Here is a 24,670-nt window from a genome sequence, read left to right as displayed (position 1 = left end):
AAGTCAAAGTTTATTACTTATTAGAATTGATCAAGTAGTTTGATGAAAAGTACTAATGATCGTAGTTGATAAATCTATATATTCCAAAGTCTCAATCAAAAGTACATTAAATTAAAAGCACATTAGGAGCATATCTAATAAAAGCAATTAAACTCAGGCATATGGAACTCCTATGCTGGGCTTTTCTTTTATTATACGCCGTTATCATTTGTATGAGTTCAATCCAAATAGGATTCTCGGTCGACTCTCAACTAATTTGCTTTTATTATTTCCTTGAAGTTTTCTTAGAAACTAAAATCAAATGTTAATGCTGCTAGTTTTATTTTTTTCTCTGTAAAAATTTTTGGCGACATTGGTGAAGCTGGAGTATTAATCTACGAGCTCGCTTGTAACGGGTTTGGAAGGAAACTGATATGTATATTTATTTTATAGGTACATTTTTCACGTGTCACATTTTTAATTTAACCAACTAAAATTATATAATAAATAATTCTTTGTGTATTAATGTATTATCATGATTTACAGTTGATGGATGGTTTATTGTCTCATTGTTTGATTGTAAAGTAATAAATTTTCAGATATACATTTATAACCTACATAGATAACACCATAGGTATTTCTAAACTATGTGGGACTTTAAATTTATATTTGTAGTAGTTTATTTCTAAACAAAATATGAAAATATCACAAAATTTTAAAAATACAATAAAAAAATCTAAGATATCACCTAGATTCTTTTGTGCTTCCTTTTATATTTATATATAGATTATATTAAATATGGCTATAAAACATTAATTATTGTTATTTTTTAAAACATTGTAATTTAAATTGAAATTTATTAGATATATTAAAAAAATATCTTCCTATGGTTATTTTTAAAAAAAAACTCTATGCACATATTCAAAAATATATTTCTATTATTATTTTTTTAAAATTAATTGCACATATTAAAAAAAATATTATTCTATTAATATTTTTTAAACCAATAAAATAGAGAAAGTGTTTATGACATGTGATTTCGTTACCTGTTGTAGTTACAAAAAAAATAACTTTTCTAAAAAAAATACACATTGTTGACCGAGATTTTCGGCAACTAAATCATTAATGCAATGAGAATGATTAGAAGAGAGTAAATGCAAGTGTTTTTACATGGTTGGGACATTAATTAGCCTTAGTCCACGAGTCTCTGATATTTAATATGTATGCATTTCTTTACAGAGAATGTTCTGCTCTATTTTTTTTTATCCCAATACAAATGTGGTTGTAGTATTTATAACAGTTTATTGGAGAGGAAAAAGGCCTCTATTGTCCTAAGTGTCCACCTTGGCCATGCACAAGTTCCCAAATCGGCAAAGTAGGGTATGCGCCCCTACCTAGTAGGATGCGTAGGGTTTAGGTGAGACAGCCCTTATCCTTTCTTGATTGATGTAATAGTACATTATGTAGTCGTCACATACATCATTGATTAGTGCGTAATTGCTAAAGAGTGGGTTTAATGCGTCTGACATGTCTTTCATATTCATTCGTAGACGTTTCCTCCATACTGCATTTAATGCCAATTAATAGTTCATCTCAAGTATCTTGGGCCTGGAGGAGCTGGATGCTACCCAGCTCCCAGAGGTGAATAAAAGATCGATCCCTCCGGACCTAGCCATAGCTTCAGGAGGAACTGCTAGATTGTCCAAGGGGATCCTGCCTGCTTAAGATTTGTCTGACTACCTTCGGGCCCTTAAGCTTTATCTGCCACATGTCGCGCCATGGAATAGCCACGTATATTGGAAGAAAAATAAGGCAACACACATAATCATAATAAAAATTAAGAATATCTCTAAGTATATGTACATTACACGTTACATGATCTAGTATACATATAGGTAAAAACATAATCCCAGTAGTAAAACCTAACTGGCAGAGCTGAACTGGAACCACCGACCTCCCGCCAGAACACCATAATCCTATCCAGATTTCGATCGGACATCTCCCAACTACACCAAACGAAGCCCAAATGCTGGAAGAAATTGCTAAGAACATAGAACAACCCATGGAGAAAAGGAATACGACGCATAGAGAGGGAGCCCATCATGCTACGCATGTTGCGCCGATCACAGACCCCAACCAAGCCACACCTAAGCCCAGAGAGAGTCAGCGGGCCTAGCTAGAGAAAAAAGACAACCTCTATAGCAACACACGAAAACAATTATATAATTTTTCATCGCCTATGTTTAATCCTATGTAACTTTGATACTTTGTAAATTGTGGTGGAAAACCTTGTGGCGGCTTCCTCACCCTAAGATTAACAATTTTGTTTGGAGACTGAGCCATAAACTGCTGGCGGTTAGGGCTAAGTTGGTGAGACGTGGAATGCATATGAATCCTATTTGCCATTGGTGTAACAAGAGCAAGGAGACTATTGGGCATATGGTGTGGAAATGCAATGCTTCTAGGAAAATTTGGAAGCTTGCAAGTTTCCTCCATGGCACCACTCCTTTCATCATAGATCCCATTTTCTTCCTGATGTAGGTGTAGGATTAGTGTCTCAAAGGATGAGTTTTATCGTCTTATTGGCCTCTTCTATTTGTTGTGGCAGCGTCAAAATCGGAAAGTTTTCTAGCAAATGGTTCCAATAAACGAGGTCTGGCTGAATTGGCCTTCAGGGTTCTTGGTTGCTTGTTGTCTCCTAATGAGGTCTCCCATTGAGCGACTCTGAGGGGTGTGTTGATGGTAAATTGTGATGCTTCGGTGTTGCTACTAGAGCGGGTATGGCTTAGGTGCTCTCAATAAGGGATTCGACTGAAACTGTTCTCGTTGTTGAAGCTCAATTTCATCTAGGCATTGTCTTTGTCACTCTAGCTTAATGCTTGGCCATGCGCATGGGATTGCAGCTCGTACAACAGAGCTTGGATTTTATTTTGGCTTCTAATTCTCTTGTTGCCACCCATGGTTTGAGGAATTCTGAGATTGGGGGCTTGTTCTTGATGATATCAAAGCTTTGAATATTCTTTTTGGTTGTACATACATTATTTTTTTCTCCCAAGAATTTGTAATATAGTAGCTCATTCAATAGGAAAATGGGCTGCCTCTTCTTCAAACTTGGTTTGGTCACGGGTCTTGGTGCTGCAGCTGTCGTCATAGCAGATGAAGCCGACATGGTGCAGTTGCTTGTTCTTGTGAATAAAAAGTTGCATTCAAAAAAAAAAAAAACAAAAGTATGAATGTCAAATACTAATTAATTACAGCTTAAAACAATATTATTTGTTTACATAGTATAATTTTGCACCCTATGCTAATTGTACTATTTAATTTGAATTGGCTACCTACAATTTGATAATGTTTCCTTCTTTCAAAACCCACAACACTCGAGTACTGAACTAATTATGAGCAAGCCTATTTTCTCAAATTCATTTCTTGCGTAACTCATTCATCTGAGCATTCAAAAATTCCAATAGTCGTCGCCATTGTTTTAGTTCTCTTCTCGAGACCTTAAGCTCAACAATGAGATGATTTGCTTTCAATAGATGCAAAATTGAATATGTTACACGGAAAAGCATAGGGAAGTTTCGAAAAGAGAAAACTACTCATATCATTCACCACCATCAAATCAAAATAGGTGGTTACAAACAAATATTACTGAAAAACTTGGGTAAGTTATGCTGTAATCTATAGATTAAACATTTGATCTCTTTCTCCATTTGGTCTCTATTCAAGTGTGGAATCTTCCTTTTGCTTTTTTGATGCTTGCTCCCTCTCCTCAGCATTTTTCGATTTCGCTTCTCGGCGTTCTCTCTTAACTCCCTTTGCTTTGTAAGGTAAAGCAGTCTCCCCAACCTAAATCCCCAAATTTGAAAATATATTATAGAGTTAAAAATCTAACATGCCCATGCATGGAATTAATAACAAAAAGGAAAATAACTATATAATTAGAGATTAGAATCACCCCTTCTTACCTTTTGATCTGGAATGTATACTTTTCCAATCTTTCCTTCAATAATATCTTCGCTAACATTCTTAACCTGCCGGTATAAAAATAACAATCAATTACAATGCTGTTTCGTGTGCAGGAAAACAAAGAGACTGAAAGTGAGATGAGGAATTGAGCAATCAAACCTTCTTCTTAGCCTGGTCTTTGAGTGTTCTCATAGCTTCTTTCTTAAGGCCTTCATTAGGTAGACGATGTCGACGAACTACAAAATCCATGGATGGGCCAATTTCTATAAGTTCCATTCTTGGTACCACTGTCCCAGATTTTTTTAGCCGTAGAGCACAGTGAGTAAGAAACACTTTATTTGAAGATGTAGCTGTACACACATATGCACGGTCTATTCCAGCAATATTTATGTTTTCAATAACCTGAGCATAATAGAAGTCAATATGTAAATTTCTCGAAACTGAAATGAAAATGAAAAACTTGAGCGCATTGGACTTGATAAAGGTACCTCTCCTCGTAATAAATCAAGCAAAACTTCCTTTAAATGCCTCAATTCCTCAACACTATCAAATCCTTCTCCGATAAAAGCAATAAAAGGTTTTGACCCTGCCTTTGGAGCTAGTTTGGCATCATACTTGAATGATTCCACTGGCTTGAAATTTTCAACTCCAACCTCCATAAGATCATATATGTGGTGATCGTAGAATCTACCAAGTACAAGATTGTCAGGTCGCTTCTTTGAGTGAGAACCAAACTGCAAATACAAGCAATGAAGCAAATTCATATAATAAAATTTATAAAACTGAAAGGAACCCAGAACATTACTCCAAAATAAAATAGTCAACTAAATCTTCTATATAGATCATAATATTGACGTGAGGGGTTTGATGTTCTCGGTGGAAAATTCAAAAGAAACATAATAAAAAATTACAGTTTGAGATTGGCAATTATGCCTGTCAATTTGTTGCACACAAAAATCATGCCTTCTAACACATTCACTCAAATGTATACTTTTAAACTAAAAGCTCTTAGATAGCCAAGTATCCAGCAAAAGTATTCAAGTGCTATTAAGATGCTAAAAAAGCAAACTTCAACATGAGTCTTTGGTTTTAAAGATGTATGTAATAAGTTCAACTATCAAATTTGCATGAAGGCAAAACCAAACAATTGGTATCAAAACAATTACTTGAAACACAACTCTGCTTGATACAGGCATCATGCAAAAATGCTCCCAAGAAATATTCACTCTGTCCCCATGACGCTGTTTAGCTAAGCTCCCAGTTAATTAAGGCATGATTGCATGAGAAACTCAAAAGAAAAACCTTTTAAGCTCGAAAAGATATATTAAGCTGTCAACTGATGCACAAGTATACCAATGCCTTGTAAGACAAATTTTCAACCAAATGAGTCCTCACAATGTGTATTGTGTACTAGACAGAAATAAATGAACTTAGGAGTTCAGTTGATCTATGGAAGGACATGCCTAGGCTCCCCCACATCGAACCTTACACATGCCTGGGCTCCTCACCTAACCTCTACATGCCTAATCTTTTTGAACTACCTCTAATTGGTTAACGGGTATATGGCCTTACACTAATAGCTCTTAGGTAGCTAAAGAGATCAAAGAGTTTTTCCTCTACAACATAGTATTGAACTATACTGATCCGCAGTAATAGACAATGACAAACAAATAAGAGAAAAAAAAAATCACTTGAAAGATAATTCCTGCTAAATTTTTCTACTTACCACAAACATGCCACAGTCTGTTTTCTGAGAGAAAAACTCGAGGGCAGTTTCACCACCGCTTTCAAATGGCCTAACTTCTCCATTCTTGCGGCTAAACCTCACTGAACTTTCCTTCTTCAAATGATAAATTTGAGTCAACACAGAATTCAATACTCCACTAGTCTTTGAACCATGAAGTATCAAAGTCTTTTTCCCTGTCTCAACCTGTAAGATCACAATCATAAAAAATTAAACAAATAAATAAACTCAATGAAAACACATTGGTCTCCGGGTGATTAATTTTCCGGGAAAACAAACAGAGGCCCAATGGAAATGTAGGGAAACAGAGCTGAAATGGAACTCACGAGTTTAGGAGCACGTTTCTCAAGCTCTCTCCTAGCTTTTCCTTTCTTGGGGGTCTTTAATTTCATCATGATTATCTATAAAAACCAGTTGATCGGTAAGATGTATAAATATATAAATTTTATGTAAGAATGCACAAAATGAAGTAATAAAGGCAAAGGAGAGATTGAGGTTGAGAATACCAGCTGCGGAGTGAGATATTGGAGCAAAGACAGAGGGTTTTGGTAGCTAGGGTTTTTCTGCTCAAAGAAGATTGATGACAAAAGAACCAGAAACAAGGGTTTAGTGGCCCTTTTATTTATTGGACTTGGGCTTTATTATTTGGGTCGATGTTTCGGCCCTTTTACTTTCTGGACTTGGGCTTTTCTTGGATCATGACAAATTTCGGTATTCCGAAAAGTTGAGGAATACTTTCGGATAATTTCACAAATACACAAAAACAGCAAAAAAATTACAAAAATACGATTTTACAGAATTTTAAATATTTTTACGATTTTTTGGATTTTATTTACAGAAAATACGGTTTTTTATGTTGTTATCTTGTTAATTTGTTGTTGATTTTTTGTCATATGTATGTTAATTTTTTGTTATTATTTTGATGTTATTTAAATGTTATTTTCATGTTACTTTTTCTTGTTGTTTTTATGTTGTTTCTATGGAAAACCGTAAAAAATGTAAAAAAAAATCTTTGAACGTAAAAATATAGGTGCCGTTTGGTAACGCTTTTGTTTTTTAATTTTTTAATCACAAAATGAAAGTAAAATTTTTGTTTTTAAAAAATTTATTTTTGAAAAACAAAAATGCGTTCTGTAACCACTTTTGTTTTTCAATTTTAAAAACAGAAAACAAAAGTGTGTTCTGTAAAGTTTATTTTTATTTTTATTTTTTGATTTTATTTAAGTCGGGTCTAGGTCCGGGGTCGGATTTGGATTCGGGTTCAAGTCAAAAGTCGGGTTTAGCGCCAGGGCCGTAGGGAGGGGATTTGGGTCCGAGTCTGGTCCTAATCTAAAAGATTGATTAAGAAAAAAAACTGTTTAAAAAAATATTGAAAGTGATTCTTTTTGTTTTTAAAATTTTGATTTCTAATTATAAAATTGAAAAGTAAAAACAGTTTTATAGAACATGTTTTTGAAAAATATTTTCACTTTTCTACTTTTAGAAACAGAAAACTGATTAAAAAAGTGTTACCAAACGCCACCATAATTTTTTTTATAAAAAATAGTGACTTGTGTTTATATCCCTTTTTTTATTCATTAATCAAAAATACCCTTATATTATAGTTTATTAAAATATACCTACTTTTATAGGTGGGGTGCCCAATATACTCTTATTTTATACTTAAGTTTAGCATTTAATTTATATTCATCTAAAGGATTTAATAGGAACATCATCTATAAAAGTGGATATATTTTAAAGAATGTGAAGATAAAGGTAAAAATTAAAACAAATAAAGTAAAGTGGTATACAATGTAATTTCCTCTTTTTATTTTGGATTATTTACACTGAAATTTCTAACTTCTTTTTACTTTTTTACTATAGGGTAGAATTTTTTTTCAAAAATACAGTTTTTTTTTTTTTTTAAAAAAAATTATTGTGTAAGTTTTATACTGAGTAGTGTGTTAAGTTTTCATTGTTGTTCTATGGTTGTTTTTAGTTGTTCCACTGCTGTTTTTAGTTGTTCTATTTTGTGTTCCATTGTTCTGTTGTTTTATAAAATCACAGTATTTTAAAAAAAAAAAATCGAGTGCCAGTATTTTTGTAAAAATTAACCCAAATTCTAGTATTTTGTAAGTTTCTCTTTATTTTTACAACCTTCAAAAATCAATTTCTCGAGGCATTTCCACAAAATATATGGTAATAATAATTGAATGAATACACAAAAGCATGCACTTAGAGCATCTCCAAGGAGCTCATCAAATATGGTGTCACACTATCACCAAATTTGATGTTAAAAACTATCTTCACTCCAACCACAACACCAAAAATTACACTAAAAAAATATTCCTTATTATTATATTAATTTTTTAATAAAAAAAAGACTAAAAAGACACATTGTAATTTAATAAATACAATTAATGATATAGACATATACAAAAATTAGTTATATATAAAAAAAAAAAAAAAAAAGTATGCCGTGTGAACAGTGCACGGCATATATGCCGTGCACTGTAGCACACACAGCAATTTAGTGTAAAATTTGATGTTACGTTGGAGGGCTAATTCTACTGCATCACCAAATTTGATGCCTCCTTGGTGATGCTCTTAGCACTTAAATCTTATAAAGAAAAAAAAACAGTATATAGTATACCCATAAAAAAATTTAAAAAAAAAAAAAAAAACAATGGCACAAAGTATTACATGTAACTCAAATGCATCTAAAATTAACAATGGCACAAATTGTCTCAAGGAAAAAAAAGGTAAATCCATTTTATATCCTGTGTTTTGCAAAACTTATAAATTAAAATTTTTATTTTATTAAATGATAAAATAGACCATATATTTTTTAAAATTGTACAAATAGGATCCTGAATTGATTTTTTATCAAAATAAAACTTAATAATAATCAAACCTAAAGGTGTTACGATAAAACTGTGATTAAGTTTTTTACATCTGTCCGTGTTAAGGATTGTCTTCAAGTTCGTTATATTAAAAAAAATTGTCAAAAATTAAACTCAAGATCCTATTTATACTATTTTTGAAAATAGAGAGTTCGTTTTGTAAAGCAGATGGTCTAATTGGTGACTTTTGCAAAACACGGGATCCAAAATAGTATTTACCCAAGAAAAAATTGAATTTTTATGCTTAGGGAGCTTAAATCATATACGTCTCGCTCCTACAACTTTATTAAATATATACTAATTTTTATATTGTATGACAAAATGACACATTAATATATTTTTCTTATTTCTTCTTTTTTTTATTTATTTATTATTTTTTCGAAATAAATTCATTAATAAACGAAAATTACACAGGATAAGGCAAATCAACTTGTACAACACGACTTACACAAAGGGGGCTAACCTCAATTCACATAGCACTAACTTTAGTGGTCAAAACTTAATTGACTAACTTATGAGCTACATGATTAGCCTCTCTATAAACAAAAGACAAATCAATTACATTAGAATGATTTAACAAGATTCTTAATTTGGTGCACCAGCCCATTAATATCTTTGCATCCACAATCTGCATTGTTTATTAGCTGCACCACCTATAACAATCCGTCTGGACTTAAAACTGTTGCATCTTTCTATTGGTTCCCATTTGTAAACCATATTTAATGGCGTGTAGCTCTGCTATTAGTGGTTGGAGTCCTTGCAAAATATAAATGGCAGATGCAAACAACATTCTTCCTCCATCATCTCTAGCATAAATCTCAGGCTAGTCATATTCTCACAACACATAACCACAACATCAACATTTATCCTAATAATACCAGTCTGTGGCGGAGCCCACTGAGTCGCTAAATGTAACTCTTAGTTGAGTTGGATCCATGATAGGTTGCTCGACTTGTTGCTGCTGATTTGAGATGTTTTGATTTAACCATCCTCGAAGATCTCAAACATTGCGATTCAGCTACTCACGCAAGTCGAGTTATCTACAGTTTAGATGCTCATAGAGATCGGGTTCACGTTGCCTTGCACTAGTAACTGATCTTGTAGAGAGATTTTCAGACTGGTAACTCTGCGAGTTACTCATGCTTTTCTTATTCATCGTGATAATAGGGACGAGTATTTCCTTCTCTTCGTGTTTGCCTTTCCCTTGAACGTGATATGATCAACCTACTCTGAACACGTGTCCTTGGCCCACTCGATACAATGCTTAATTCTGTTTCCTATGAATCTTCCCGAGTAAGCCTATGCCTCAGGAAGAGATTTGAGATGCGGTCCCTACTAAAGTAGGTATACATGTTATCTCTTTCGTTTTAGTTTGGCCCTCGTGGGTGCCACGGTGGACGCCCTGACCTAGGTGGTCCACTTGGATTCCTCTCATTACGGTGAGTGAATCCTTGATCATCGTGTCGCGTTTGTCTGGTATCAGCATTCACATGAGATGACTCTATTGTCAGGTTACATTTTCCCACGATTCATGTTATCACGAGAAGACCCTAGATCATTGGGCCGAGTTTGTCTAGTGTTAGTGTTTCTTGGATTCTATGGATCTTATGTGTCCACCGAAATATCCTTCATATTCCCTGGTTGATCATCTTGAGGATTCGTGGGATTTTTGTGGTTGTTTTCTCCAGTAGGAGTTTCCTCATTTCTCCTGGTTCTTGATCCTCTATGCCTTCCCTGATGCCATCTTGTGGATGTGTTTGGTTGGTTAGGAGGTGCATCATTGCATGTCACTCTTGCACCCGCAGCCTCACGTTCCAACTCAACATTTCTCTGATTTGACTCTACCAATCTTTGTCGGAGTCGTCTATTTTCTAATTCCACCAACAATACATAACTTGTGGGATCGTATGCATCCCGACTACGTCTTTCAGGGATTTCATCACTAGTTTGCTCGAAACCCCCTTCAGTATTTCTTCTTCCCGAGCATAGGATCTCAATCGCATTTGTCCTCTAGGAACCCTGGGGTTCTTTCCCAGGTCACTGAGTCGTTTCCCTAGATTGATTGTCATCATTTTGAGGGGTATCCTTAGACATGGTTGGAGAAAAATAAAAGTTTGAATATTATCCGAGGGAGGTATTTTTTTGAGTTTTTTTCCTACAAGACTCTCAATGAAAGCACCAAACTATTAATACCGTTTTTCGTTAACCAATAAATAAGCCTTATTTTAATAAATAAACTTTCATAATAATAAATAATAATTATAATAAAAAATATGAACAAGAAGATTTTTTACGTGGTTTTGAAGGTAATTTATTATCAAAATTCAAATATTTACAGAATATAATATATGTTTTGTCTCTATAATTCTCAAATTGGTTGTCCCTCATCTTGGGAAATCTTCCCTTATTCATAGGTATTTGGGGTAGAAAGTTATTCTCTTGGGATCTTATCTTCGTAATCGCTCATGAAACGTGAATAATTACGTTTCATATTTATAACATGTGGAATAAATAGATAACTGCCATAACCATCCTTATATTTATCTAAAAATGGTAATGTTGACTAAGCTTCTATGACTCGCAGTATCGATAATCATCTTTTGATGTTTACTTTGAAGACAGTTTCTCGGCCTAAGTAAAATTTCTAAAATGCTTCTCGCACTCTTCTGTGATGTTAGGACCGGCTGAATATATTTACGCGAGACGTTACCATCCTGTGTCGTTTGTGATTATTCTGAGGTGAATCACATTTTGTGTATATCCATTAATCTTTTAACATACTCACGAGTATGTGGGTCAATGAGTTGCATGCTCTTAAAGAACTCATTATCTACACTTTCCAACTAACTGTTGTTCTATTTGTTTACTCTGTGTATCCCAAGATGGACATTCTGTATTTGTTATTCATCTCATCGGTCTTACAAAATTATAGTTGTTATTTATGAATCTCCCTTAAGTTTTTAAGGAGATGTTTTTAAATATATCTACCACTTGTATTTTTTGAGGCGAGTGATTGAACACATTTATTTCCTTATATAATCTGAGCTGGTTCATTTTCCAACTTCCTTACACTCGTCGTAACCATATTGGCCCTCAAACTATGGGTATAATAATTAGTATAATTAGAGATAATATTATAATTTTAATATTTATTTTAGTCTCCATCATTCTAAATCCATCCTACTCCTTATCATTTCTAAACTCTCCATTGATTCTACTCTCATTCTTTCCTTCCTACTAAATATAGAGTTGGTGTTTAAATTAAGAGCTTTTTAGTTTATCCATCCGTTTTACCACCTACAAATTTTTTGAATTTGAATTTTATTTTGAACACTATAAATTATTTAATTTTCTTTTTAAAAAAAAAATTACCAATGATTCTAAATGATTACAACATGCACAATTTTAAATAAAATTTTGACTAAAACACTCTCTAAGATGTGAAAACATATACAACATGTTCAGAATAATTTTTTAAAAATGTATTAATGTAGTGTTTGGTTGAATGTAATGAACTTTGTAATATAATCAAAGTCCTTATTAGAGCCACTGCCATGTTTGCTTTTTATTTTTTGTTGTTCTATTGAGATTACAATGTAATGCCTATTACAATAGATGGCGTAATTGCTTTTTTTTTTTTTTTATCAAGAAGGAATGAGACTTCATTAATCAACAACCAGATACAATCAAGAACATACAAAACAAAAGCCTCAAGGCTTCAAACGAGGAAGCAAACCACAAAAAATGCTCCCTAATTACATTTGTAACCTGAACACATAATCTTTCTCAACTCTAGACAAATTCCTATGCTTTACAATTTGTAATCTATAATTCATAATATTTTTCATTTCATTGACTATGTGAATAGTTGTTTTAGAAAATCCCTCAAATATACATTTGTTTCTATTAACTCAAATATTGTAGCAAATGGCATCAAACACTGCTATATCAACTGCCTGGAGTAATTTCGAAGAAGGCTGAGCTAGCCAACACAATCCAGAAGCCAGGCTCTCTTCCCCAAGCAGCCAAAAATTAGATCCACCACCTGTCGAGATAGACAACAATTGAAATAAAGATGATCATGTGTTTCAAACTTAGCATCACAAACTGGACAGTCAAGAGATTTATCTCAAGATGAAATTTGACTAGGTTATCTCTAGCTAAGAGCTTAAGATTCACTGCTTGCCAAAGGACAAATTGGTGCTTCAAAGGAAAAATTGGTGCTTAGGCAAGGTTAACGAACTCCACACAATTCTATGATAATGTACTAGATTTTGAGATATGGAGCTGTTGTAGAGACGCCTAGCCTTGAAACAACCAGCAACCACTGCTGAATTGACATCAACTTCCGAAAATCTATCTCTCAAGCAACAAATTTTGCGCCAATACCAGTTAGTGTCTTATTTCAACTCATAAGACCAGAATGGAACATTTCTCAAATATATAACATTGATCCATTTCACCCAAAGAAGATCTCTCTTTGCTGAAATGGCCCAAATATATATTGCAAGGTCAACATGATTCCATTTGGCTCCATCTTTAAAACTAAGACCTCCATAAGCCTTTGGGAGACACACTTTCTCCCATGAAGCTACATGAATTTTACTCCTGCTGCCATTCAAACCCCAAAGAAAGCCTCTACAAAGTTCCTCTACCTCCTTGGTAACACTTTGAGGAGGCACAAAAATGCTCATCCTGTAATTGCGAAGCCCTAGAAAAACTTAATGAATAAGTTGCACTCTGCCTACAAACAAGAGATGTAAACTAGACCAAGAACGCAACCTCTGGCTTATTTTTTCAAGGATCACACCACCACAGTCATTTGCCTTCCATTTGGTTGGTCTTAAGGGGACTCACAAGTATTTGAGAGGGAAAGAACCTTCACAAGTTGAGGATATTAAGAATATTATGCTTATCTTTAGAGTCTACACCACCAAAAAATATTTGAGACTTCCCAAAATTTATGTGCAAACCTGAATAGGAACTAAATTCATCAAGAATATTTTTGAGAACCAAAACCAATTGCCTTGTCCCTTTACTAAACAACATCAAGTCATCAGCAAGACAGAAATTAATGATCCTTAAACTCTTACACAGAAGATGAAATCTGAATAAAGAGCCATTAGTTGCAATCTGAAGTCTCCTTGTCAAATATTCCATTATTAGAACAAAAATTAAAGGCGATAAAGGATCTCCTTGACGAATTCCCTTTTCACCCTTGAAGCTACCTTGGATTCTGCCATTCAAAATAATCGAGTAGGAGGTAAAGCAGATACAAATCATCACCGAGTTGACAAATCTTTGGGGCAGATTGAAAGCATTCAACAAAGCTTCGAGAAATTCCAGTTGATTGTGCCATATCCCTTACTTATGTCAATTTTAATTGCACAACGAGGGGACACAATTTTCCTGTTATAATTCTTCAGGAGATCTTGAAGAATCATTACATTGTGAGCTATGAATCTGCCTTGTATAAAGGCTCCCCAATTTTGGTTGATCAAGTAAGGAAGCACCTTGGCAAGCCTAAAACATAAGAGTTTCAAAATGCACTTGTAGATAGTAGAACAACAAGCAATAGGCCTAAAGTCATTTGCCCTGACAGGATTATCAATCTTAGGAATAAGAGAGATCGTAGTAGAGTGCAATTCGAGAGGCATTTTACCTAAACTGAAAAAGTCAGTGACTACCTTGCATATTTCAGAGCCAATTTTGACCACATAGACTTGAAAAACCAGAACCAAAACCATCAGACCCTAGGGATTTAGTGTTTGGGATGCTGAACATTGCTTTCCTTATTTCCTTATGAGTGAACGATTTCAAAAGCAACAGTTGCTGGTCTAAGTTAAGACTGGAACTCTAGTCAAAATAATCAAAGCATAAGTTGTTAGAGCCTGTGTTCTTAGTGCCCATACTACCTTTGAAGTGACTTAAAAAATGATCAACAACATCTGAGAAGTTGTCATTAGCAGCCCCTTGATATGTGACAAAGGAAGTAATCCTGTTATCCATCCTTTTCTTCTTAAGAAAAGCATGAAAAAAAGTTATGTTATCATCCCCATTCTGAAGCCACTTAATTTTACTACACTGTCTTAAGAACTTGTTATACATTTTCTCAAGGCTACTAAAGTTTGATGCTCCAGCTTTCTCTTGTTCTTAAACAAACACGTCCCTCGGGTAAGCTTGAGCCAATTGCTTAGGTGCCAAAAAATCATCCTTGGCCTTCTGAAAAGACTTTCCCACATCTCCTACTATCTCATAGTTAAATTTCTTGAGGTTGTGTTTCACTATCATGAGCTTGAGGTAAACACTTTTCAATCCTTCAATAGTAACTGGTTCCCTCCAGCTAGTTAAAACCAGTTCCTTAAAATTTGGGTGGTCAGCCCCAAAATTAAAGAAGCGGAATGGCTTAATTCCAATCTTCACATGAGCTTTAGAAGAAATGATACAATAATAGCGATCATAGATAATTTCCCAACCAAAGTGAGCAATTGTTTTGGGAAAAATGTCACTCCAATCTTCATTAACTAAAGCATGATCTATTTTAGAATAGATTCTGCTCAAACCATCTTGATTATTAGACCAAGTGAATTTCAAACCAGTGTACTTAAGAGCCTCAACATGAGATTGTGCAAGCCATTGTGAAGAATCAGCTATGTCATTTAGGGTCGTCGGGTTCCCTCATGTTCTATCATTAAGATTAAAAACCGCATTGGAGTCCCCAAGTAAAAGCCAAGGATTCACAGGATGCCTCAAGCTTAAAAGATCCAACCATAACCTTTTCCTCTCTTTAATGGTGTTGAAACCATAGATGAAAGTAAAACAGTATGCGACCTCATGCCCATATATTTATATGTAACAATGAACCAATTAATTCGTTTCAGCAATAACTATCAGTCCTACAAAGCTTTTCCTCCAAATTATCAGTAATCGACCTTCAATAGTAGGACTAGAAAAATAATCCCAAATAGAAAATTTAGTCTCCATCATCTCCTTAATCTTATTCTCTTTTATCTTTGTTTCTAATAAAGCCCCAACTCCGATCTTATTAAGTCTACAAACATCCAAAATTGTATCTTATTTATCCTTATTGTTCATACCCCTAACATTCCAACTAACTATGTTGTACTTATCCATACTTATCAAGCAAAATACCTGAGCACCCTACTTCTTTTGACAATTGATCTTTTTCCCTACAACTATCATAGATTTGTAACACATTGAAACTATTCCATGTAGATTGCCCTGCATCTTCAAAACCAGAGCTAGCTTGAGTGAGCCAAATTCCTGGCCTGGTTCACTATCTTCTTCGGTGTTCGCCAATCTTGTTTCATTTGTGGAATAACTTCATTCTTATTTTCAGAGGACTTTAGAGGCTTCTCCTTGGCATCATCTAATTTCTGATCTCTTGCAACATTCTCAGGATTACTAGCTAGTTTATCCTGATCATTCTTTTTTGACCCAACTTCGTACAGTCTGCCATTATGTGTCCATAACCGAAACAATTTTTTCATTTCACCAACAACCATTCGTAGTCAATTCTTTGTTCCATCAATTGACGATATTAGTTGAGATATGGAATTGTTCTTGGAGGAGAGTCCGTAATGTCCATCTCAACTAAGACTCTAGCAAATTAAACTTGGGTCTGGTCCTTAGTATGTTGGTCCACCATTGGTTTCCCAACCGTACTAACGAGAGCACTCAAGCTTTTGTTCCCCAGTATTGAAGTCCAAGGTCATGGAGACGGATCCATAAAGGGACAGATCGAACCAATTTTACCGCATTCAAATCAGAATAGACCAAGGTCTAATAATCACACTGGTTTCCTATCAAATTGCAACACTCCCGATTCCAAAACTTGATCACTGGTAGCTTCATCATTGAACTTAACCATAATCAACCCCATAGCCATTCTAACAATCTGTGCTATTCCTAGATGGGCCCAAATTCTTTTGATGAATCCCTCAAACACAGCCATTAGAGGATTGGCCCCTAGAACCATACAAATGACTGCCTTATTCTAATTTACAGCTTGTTCTTTGACTTTCTCAGGATCTACTTGAGCTATTCTCACACCATTCTTAATGAGTGGTTCTATATAAGTCAGCATTGGATCATGATATATCGTGTTCTCTTTTGCAAAAGACTCCCAGTGATTTTTAGCAGATTCATGAAACTAAACCTGATCTATATCAGAGTTGTTACCGTTTGTGGATGAATTTTAGAATCAAGACTAAGATTCGAATCTCTAACCTGAATCGTTCCCTTCTCTATCATTGCTTTTGCAATCAAGTCCAGACCAATCTTATATCTCCAGATAAATCCTTCCCCTTTTTCGAACCAGCTTCAGAATCATGATCACTCAATCAAGACACTGGCTTTCGAATAGTTCACTTATTCTTCGCCATGGAAGAGAGGAGGACAGCTACACACACCTTTTTATGGTGTAATTGCTATATTACATACCTAAATAGATGTAATGAGAATTACATGGTTGCTTTTACATTTTAATTAAAAATAATTATATAAAATGAAATGACTTTAATACTCTTCTATAACTAATTTTTTTTTTTGAAAGAAAACTATAACTAATTTATCAAATTAAAGTAGGAATAATTTTGACAATATATTTTATTCCATTACTTACTATTCAAAAGCAAACATAATAATTTTGATTACAGTATTTATTCCAATTACAAATCAAAATAATGTACATATGTAATCAATTCATATTACTTATTCTGTTACCATTCCATACACCAACCAAACTCATTCTAAACTCATCCCCTTCCTTCAAAAAAAAAAAAAAAAACTCATCCCCATATCATTACCCTTAAAAAATTAAAAAAGAAAAAAAAAAAAGAGAAAAGAAGAAAAAAAGAAAAAAAAGCATGTTCTCAAATTTGTGAGAATCTCGAGTCATGAAAGTTTTGGGTTTGTCTTAAACGGAAGCCGAACTTCACTATTAAAAGCTCTCTATTGCCCACATTTCTCCTTCTCCCTCCTAAATCTCCTTCCTCCTTTTTCTTTTCTCTTCACTATTAAAGCCCTAAACTTTCTCACCCTTTTTCATGTCTCTCTCTATTTTCTGTAATTAGATTAGATTAGGGTTTTATCCTTCTTGTTCTTGTTCGCTTAGGAATTGGGATTTTTTTTTTTAATTTCTTTTCTCTTATATAGATTTGTTAATTCTGTTTAATTTCAGAGTCCCTTGTTGTGGATAAAGTTTTTGTAGTTTTATTTTTTTGTATTATCAAAATTGAATTTGGACATTTTTTTTATTGTTCTTCCCTTTCTTCGAGCTATTCTGTAATGGAAGATTTAGATTTAGTTTAGAGTTTCATGGTATCTTGATTTGTAATACACGGTAATGGAAATGGAAAGCTCTCGAAGACCTTTCGATAGATCAAGAGAGCCAGGCCTTAAGAAACCCCGATTGAATGAAGAACCAGAGCGAGGAGGTCTCAGTTCGAATCCAAACACCCGGTCTTTTCCGCAAAGACCAACTGGGAACAACCCTTTGGTTTCAAGTCGCAGCAGCAGCGGCGGCGGCGGAGGGTATCAGCCGCAGCCTTTGTCGCAGCATCAGCAGCAGCAACAACAACATCAGGAGCTTGTGAGCCAGTACAAGACTGCGATTGCAGAGCTGACTTTCAATTCAAAGCCCATAATTACCAATCTGACTATAATCGCGGGAGAGAATCTCCATGCTGCCAAGGCAATTGCTGGGACTGTATGCCACAACATTCTCGAGGTGAATCCAGCTCTCCACTGTTGTTGGTGTTTTGTTGTGTTGATTTCTTTGATTGTACAATAGATATGGAAATGAAGGAAACCAAAGAAAAAGTAGTGGTAGTGTGAAAAGGGTAGTTTTTATTTATGATGCGTGTCTTATGCCCCCATAAATATAGTCAACAAAAGTAGTAGTCTTGTACATGTTTAAGCTCAAATTAATGGAATCTATCTTGGATGTGAAGTGCTTGTTTTGGTTTCTGAATCAACTTACTCTGACCGGAAGTTTTTACAGTCTTGGTGCAAGCAAGAAACCAAATCTTTGTTAATTGCAATTGAATTGATTGAGAGATGACGACGAAGCAATGCTAATTTAATTGGTTTTTTCAGGGTATATATTAAATAGTTGCATAACCGGTTCCATCTCATAACCATGTGAGTCCATTGTACTCATATTTGTCCTGCAAATAGTTTGCAAGAAGTTTTTCAGCAATTCTAGAGCTGTTTTCTTTTCTCTCTGCTTGAAGGTGATTTTCTTCTTGTATGGGATCATAGAACTTGGGTTGTAGCACGTCTAGAGCTGAAAAATCTACTATTTGGCTTTGAATCCCATTGTGATAATAAAAGATCAAACTTTACCAGGAGGTAGAACTATTGCTGTCATGGGCAAGACCTGACTTTGTTATATAGTAGGCTTTGGATTTCGATAAAATGCTGTTAGACTTTAATATTCTATTACCTCAAGAGACCAACATGCATGTCTGAGCTCTACAGCTTGTCTGACCTCAGATGGTGTAACATTTTCTTTCCAAAAACCTTTATGTTGGCTCTGCAAATGCAACTAAACTGCTGGGCTGATGGGTATTTGCTTGTGTGCTGTCAATATAGAAGATTACGACATGTTACATCTATTATCTTAATGCCACGGCAATCGAGTGGCAATGCTTCTTTTTTTCATGTAGCACTTCATCATTTTTTTCTGTACATGTTTGGCTTTAGTCTTTTAGCACCTTAAATTTTTGTTAGTGCATTCTTAAGTAACAAGAATGAAGGTCACTCCCAAAAGCTTTATCTGCAAAACAATTTGCTAAAGATCTTCCCTTTTCTGTTTTCTCTTGGTTCTGGTGTAAGCCCATTTGCTTATTTGTTAAGAAAGGTTGGTATATATACACATATCTAATTTGGAGAAGTAATGTGCAGGTCCCGAGTGATCAAAAGCTACCATCGCTTTATCTTTTAGACAGTATCGTAAAGAATATTGGGAGGGACTACATAAAAAACTTTGCTGCGAGATTACCTGAGGTTAGTTTTCTTCTCTGCTTGTACTATTTGATTTTTCATAGCATTTAAGTTAGTTATTCATTATATAAATAAATAATTCTGAATAAATAATATGAAAACAAATTTCTTATTGACACTGATCAATGTAAGTCATAATTTTACTAATTGTGATTAAGAATAGGTATGCACAGCTTTGTTTTGTGTTTATTACTCATCCATTAATTCCTTCCCTACCAAATAAACAACCTTCCCTCTTATGTATTTCTGGCTAACCCATCTGCTGCTGCTATAGCTCCACTTTTACTGTAATCACTCTAGTTTTCATTTTCCCCTTTTCAACGCGTTTCTAGGTATTCATCAAGGCATACAGGCAGGTTGATCCTCCTGTACATACGAGCATGCGACATCTTTTTGGAACATGGAAAGGAGTTTTCCCTTCTCACACACTTCAGATGATTGAGAAAGAACTTGGTTTTGTTCCTGCAGCAAATGGTTCGTCTACAGCTAATACAACATCTAGGCCTGATTCACAATCAAATCGTCCACTGCATAATAGTATTCATGTCAATCCCAAATACTTGGAAGGGCAGCGTCTTCAGCAGCTTAATAGGGTAAGTAGTTTTGATGTCATTGGTGTTTTACTCATGGAATTATGATATTGAGGTTCTATACTTCTATCTAATGTGTATCTCTTTGTTGCATTATCATATTTTCCATCACTTTTTAATTTACTGGTGTCGTTGTGAAGTTACTATATCTTATTAGCATGCTGTGAATAATATGAATGCTTAGAACAGCCCAATATGATGTGCTTTTCAGACCTCATAACTTTTAGTTTTAGTATGAGTGCAACTTACAACTTATCAAAAATAAACTTCCTGTTTTCTTGCAAATAGAAATTTTAGTTTTGATGATCTGCTAATTTTCTTATTACTACCTTGTATGTATGTTGATTCTGTAATAAGATAAACAATCATTTAAGAGACATACAACATATAAATTTTCAGAAATATGACCTTTATAATCTTGCTAATAAGGAAAAGATAGCAGTTTTGTGGCTCATTGGATGCTTATTTAGGACCTTGCATAATCAATATTGTGCTTATCCACCGACAATCAAATTGATTATTGAGAATGATGGGATATAGGAGCGAGCAATAACATAAAATGTATATATATGTATAAACTAATAATGGAGTTAATTTTGAAGGAGATTTTCAGTTTGTTTTTTTGTTTAATGAAGGCAAAAGGACTGGCTACTGATGTATCTGGGTCTATTGCAAACTCAGTTGAGGATGTAGAGAACATGGACAGAGCAACAGATATCAATACTGGACGAGCATGGGCTGATCCGTCTTCTAAATTGAACGTATGTCATGTGAAGCATTTGATCCAGTTTATTTATTTAGTTGGTGCTATTGAGATTTGATGTAAACTTGCAAAATATGCAGCGTTCACAAAGAGGTACATCCAGTGAGGGTATTCATGAGAAGAGCACTGCTGGAGAGTATGCAGACTATGACTACAGCTCTGATTTTCCAAGGAATTCAGGCTTCGGGATTGGAAGAGGTGGTGTAAGAGTTTCTGAGTCAGAACATGATAAACTTTGGCATGGAGATGGTGGCAACTTTGCTGAATCAGTATCTGGTCAAAGAAATAGTTTCAGTATTAAGCATGGATTTCCAAATTATCCAGCTCCTAAATCTACAAATGTTGTCAACACTAGTCTTCAGTCAGCACAAAACGTTACAAGTAGAAGCAGTGGTGGGGTGTCTAGCAGCAGCTGGAAAAATTCTGAGGAAGAAGAATTCATGTGGGATGGTATGAACTCTAGATCGTCAGACCACGGTGCATCGGTCATATCTAGTAAATTGAGAAAAGATCGTTCAGCTTCTGATGATTCAGACAAATCTGTAAGTTTTCTTTGATTATGCCCTGACATGAGATTCTAGATACCTTACTGAGAATTTTATTAATGTTCTTTATGGGATTAACTCTATTTTCAAAAAATTGTTTTTTTACTATCCAAATTATCCTAAGTGCGCACATTTTTTTTCATGAATTTGCTTCTAGTAATGTTGACCTCGCATGTGCAGGGGTTTGAAGATCACGTTAAACCACAAAGTTTACATGATTATACACCAAGGGGTGATAAAGAGGCTTCTATTGATTCACTTTCTGTTGAACACAAAGATCTACCTGGTCTTGGGCATCGGATATCATCTCCGTGGTTGTTGCAGGAACCCCAGTTGACTGATGGGTTGCCCCGTCCTGTGAGTTCAAGCATTGGCTTCACAACAAATGCTGTTTTAGGGTCTTCTGGGGCACTTACACAACAACGGTTTCAATCTTTAAAGTCTGGGCAGTCATCATTGAGACAGCGGCCACCCTCACCTACATTAACTGCACGCCATCCTCTTCTTTCATCGCAAAATTCAACAGATCATGAACGTGTGAAGGCACATTCTCTTAGTCATCCTGATTCTAAAGTATTTTCAGGGCAATTGAATCTGGGGGTGCCTAACATACATACTCAGGATTCATTGCCCATCTCATCCTCCCATGTTCGACAGGGAAAAATGGCAAAATCACTGCCCCATGATGTACAAGCTTCTTCTCCTTCAGTTCCCACTTTTCCGCTGAGGCATGCTTCCTTTTCACAGCAAGCAGAAGATTCTACAGAGTCTGATCCTTTAGGTCTAATTCAGAAAACTTCTCTACCTCAGGTTTCTGTTTCAGGGATTCTGTCAACAAACAGTAGGTCTGCATCAGAGCGCTCTCCTCTTACTGTAGAAACTTTAGGAGACTCAAGCACAGCTAGTCTACTGGCTGCTGTTATGAAATCTGGAATTCTTTCTAAGAGTTCAATTACCAATAGTAGTCTACCTAACCTGAACTTTCCAGACTCAGGGCAGTTGCCATCACAGTCAAGTCAGCCTCCACTTCCCAGTGGACGTACTCCTACTCAGGTCATGAACTCAGGGTTTAGGGCTACATCGACATCTTCATCAGGTCATTCCTCCTATGATGGCTTGTCAGCATCCTCTAAGATACCTAAAAAGAAGGTAGAGCAGCCGTCAAATCAACCTGCTCGACCACTATCTTCGTCTCCTGCAGGTGGTGCATCAGAAAATGTTTCGAATGTTGCAAAGAAAGCCTCTGATCCAATATCTAACCTCCTTAGCTCGTTAGTTGCAAAGGGTTTGATATCTGCATCAAAGACAGAATTGCCTGCTGTGATTCCACCTGAAGTTCCTCCTCAAACACAAAAGAAGAGCAGGACTGTTACTAGCACAGGCTCTGTCCCATTGTCCTCAGTTTCAGCTTCCCCTGTTTTTTCAATCAAGAACGATGGCTCATCTCTCTCAAAACCTGATTCCAGTGTTGTCAATCCTCAGTCCACAAAACCGGAGAAACCCCAATCAACCAACTTGGAGATTAAGAATCTTCTAGGCTTTGACTTCAAGCAAGACAAGATCCGGGAATTTCATTCATCTGTTGTCAGTGAACTCCTTGATGGCTTTGAACACCAGTGTGCTGTATGCAGTCTAAAACTCAAACACCCAGATCAATTGAAGAGACACTTGGAGTGGCACGATTTGAAAAAAGCTAATGATTCCACCAAGGCATCAAGAAATTGGTATTTTAATTCAAGGGACTGGGTTGCTGGAGTAGGATGTCCATCGGGATTTGAGCTTGCGAAGTCAGTAGACAAGCCTGTTATGACGATTGATAAGGACGAGCCAATGGTTCCTGCAGATGAGAGTCAATGTGTATGTGTTCTATGTGGTGAGATTTTTGAAGATTTCTATTGTGAAGAAACGGATGAATGGATGTTCAAGGGTGCATTGCACATGATCATTCCTTCTGGGACTGGTGAGTTAGCAAGTAACGACAAGAATGTGAGCAAGGGCCCCATTGTACACAAAAATTGTGTATCAGAGAGTTCACTCCCTGATTTGGGACTGGTCAGCAATATCAAAATGGTAATGTGCTCTTACTCTTGCAACTAATTCGAAGAACCAATGATTTTCTACCTCTAAAGAAATGTTGGTTTTACGTTTGTTTTCAACAGGAACAGGATGTATAGTGCTCTGAGATGGAGAGAACCTTTGTTTTGCTAGTCTGACAGAATCGGGTGAATGAATCCAGGTTCAATTCTGTAGTTTAAATCTGCATGGTCATTAGATGCTAATTTTTTGTGCCTCAGATCAGAATGACGGTGAGAGCTCTTTGTTTATTGTCATGCTCTCACTACCTTTTCTTTTTTTTGGTTCTTTTTTTTTTTGCCCCTTTGTTTTAATCCATAGTTTGAGAAGGAAAAGTTACACAATGAAGGAAGATGATTGGTATATTGAAGGTCTCTCTATTCTCTAACGTGGTTGATATGTTGTTGTTCCTGTCTTTCATTTTCTCTTTTCTGTTTGCCATTTCTTACACTTTTGAAACTACTACTACACATGATAGATACCATACCTACCAACCAGGCATCTGATGCAAGCAAAAACAAGGAAAATTGGTTTGTGAACATGTTGTCTCGGCGATGCAGTCCCTGACAATTGCCTCTGTATCACTAAAACAACCACTAGATTTATCTTCTTTATACTTATATTTCATTTTTGGCTTGGTTTAATCACATTACATTTACCTCTGTTAGTCGAGCTTCTTGAGTAATGGCTTTCTTGCTGCAAGGTTTTTGGGATGTTGAGAAATATATGATTGGGACAGTGATGAAATATGTTTTTTTTTAGTAGAATTGATATTCTCTTTACTAGCAATTATTTACTCTTTTGTATGTTCTTATGTTCTGAACTATAATAAGAATGGTATGTCTTGTTAAACTCAGTGAGAGAGAGACTTTTATTGGTTTATTATTGTTATTTAACATGACAAAGGATTCACAATCATTTACTACAAAATTAACTTATCATATTGTTCTATTATGTTGTGTCAATCAGAATCAGCATTGTAATATACTGAGATTTTCTTTTTACATCAATTAGTAATTTTCTTTTGTAAGGCATTAATTAATAATTGTTGTAATAATAATTTCGAGTTTCTTTTAGTTGTTTATAGAAAATTTCTATGG

General features: G+C 35.1%; 2 protein-coding genes across 6 annotated transcripts; one reads left to right on the top strand and one right to left on the bottom strand.

Annotated features, from left to right (window-relative positions):
- Positions 1-3,488: 3,488 nt before the first annotated feature.
- On the bottom strand, positions 3,489-6,303 carry LOC133035622 (ribosome production factor 2 homolog). The gene is made up of 7 exons (XM_061111660.1): positions 6,196-6,303; positions 6,016-6,090; positions 5,672-5,875; positions 4,434-4,679; positions 4,105-4,347; positions 3,945-4,010; positions 3,489-3,825 (listed from the first exon to the last, which is right to left on the bottom strand). The coding sequence occupies exons 2-7, from the start codon at positions 6,082-6,084 to the stop codon at positions 3,697-3,699; spliced, it is 957 nt and encodes a 318-aa protein (XP_060967643.1). The 5' UTR covers positions 6,085-6,090; positions 6,196-6,303; the 3' UTR covers positions 3,489-3,696.
- Positions 6,304-17,446: 11,143 nt separating this feature from the next.
- LOC115711551 (polyadenylation and cleavage factor homolog 4) lies at positions 17,447-24,426 on the top strand. 5 transcript variants are annotated; one of them, XR_004010544.2, is made up of 9 exons: positions 17,447-18,322; positions 19,501-19,602; positions 19,932-20,192; positions 20,825-20,950; positions 21,033-21,494; positions 21,678-23,567; positions 23,657-23,733; positions 23,892-23,941; positions 24,049-24,426. XR_004010544.2 is itself a non-coding variant. In XM_030639902.2 (7 exons), exons 1-7 carry the CDS (start codon positions 17,939-17,941, stop codon positions 23,669-23,671), a joined length of 3,240 nt encoding a protein of 1,079 aa, XP_030495762.2. In that variant the 5' UTR covers positions 17,447-17,938; the 3' UTR covers positions 23,672-24,426. The 5 variants fall into 5 exon arrangements, 1 of the variants encoding a protein (XP_030495762.2); XR_009686770.1 differs by lacking the exon at positions 23,892-23,941; XR_004010542.2 differs by having other exon boundaries at positions 23,892-24,426.
- The last annotated feature ends 244 nt before the right edge of the window (positions 24,427-24,670 follow it).

This window comes from Cannabis sativa, chromosome 3, assembly GCF_029168945.1.
Source record: "Cannabis sativa cultivar Pink pepper isolate KNU-18-1 chromosome 3, ASM2916894v1, whole genome shotgun sequence".
NCBI classification, from domain to species: Eukaryota; Viridiplantae; Streptophyta; class Magnoliopsida; order Rosales; family Cannabaceae; genus Cannabis; species Cannabis sativa.
The sequence above is the reverse complement of the archived record's forward strand: the minus strand, read 5'-3'. Positions and strand labels throughout refer to the sequence as shown.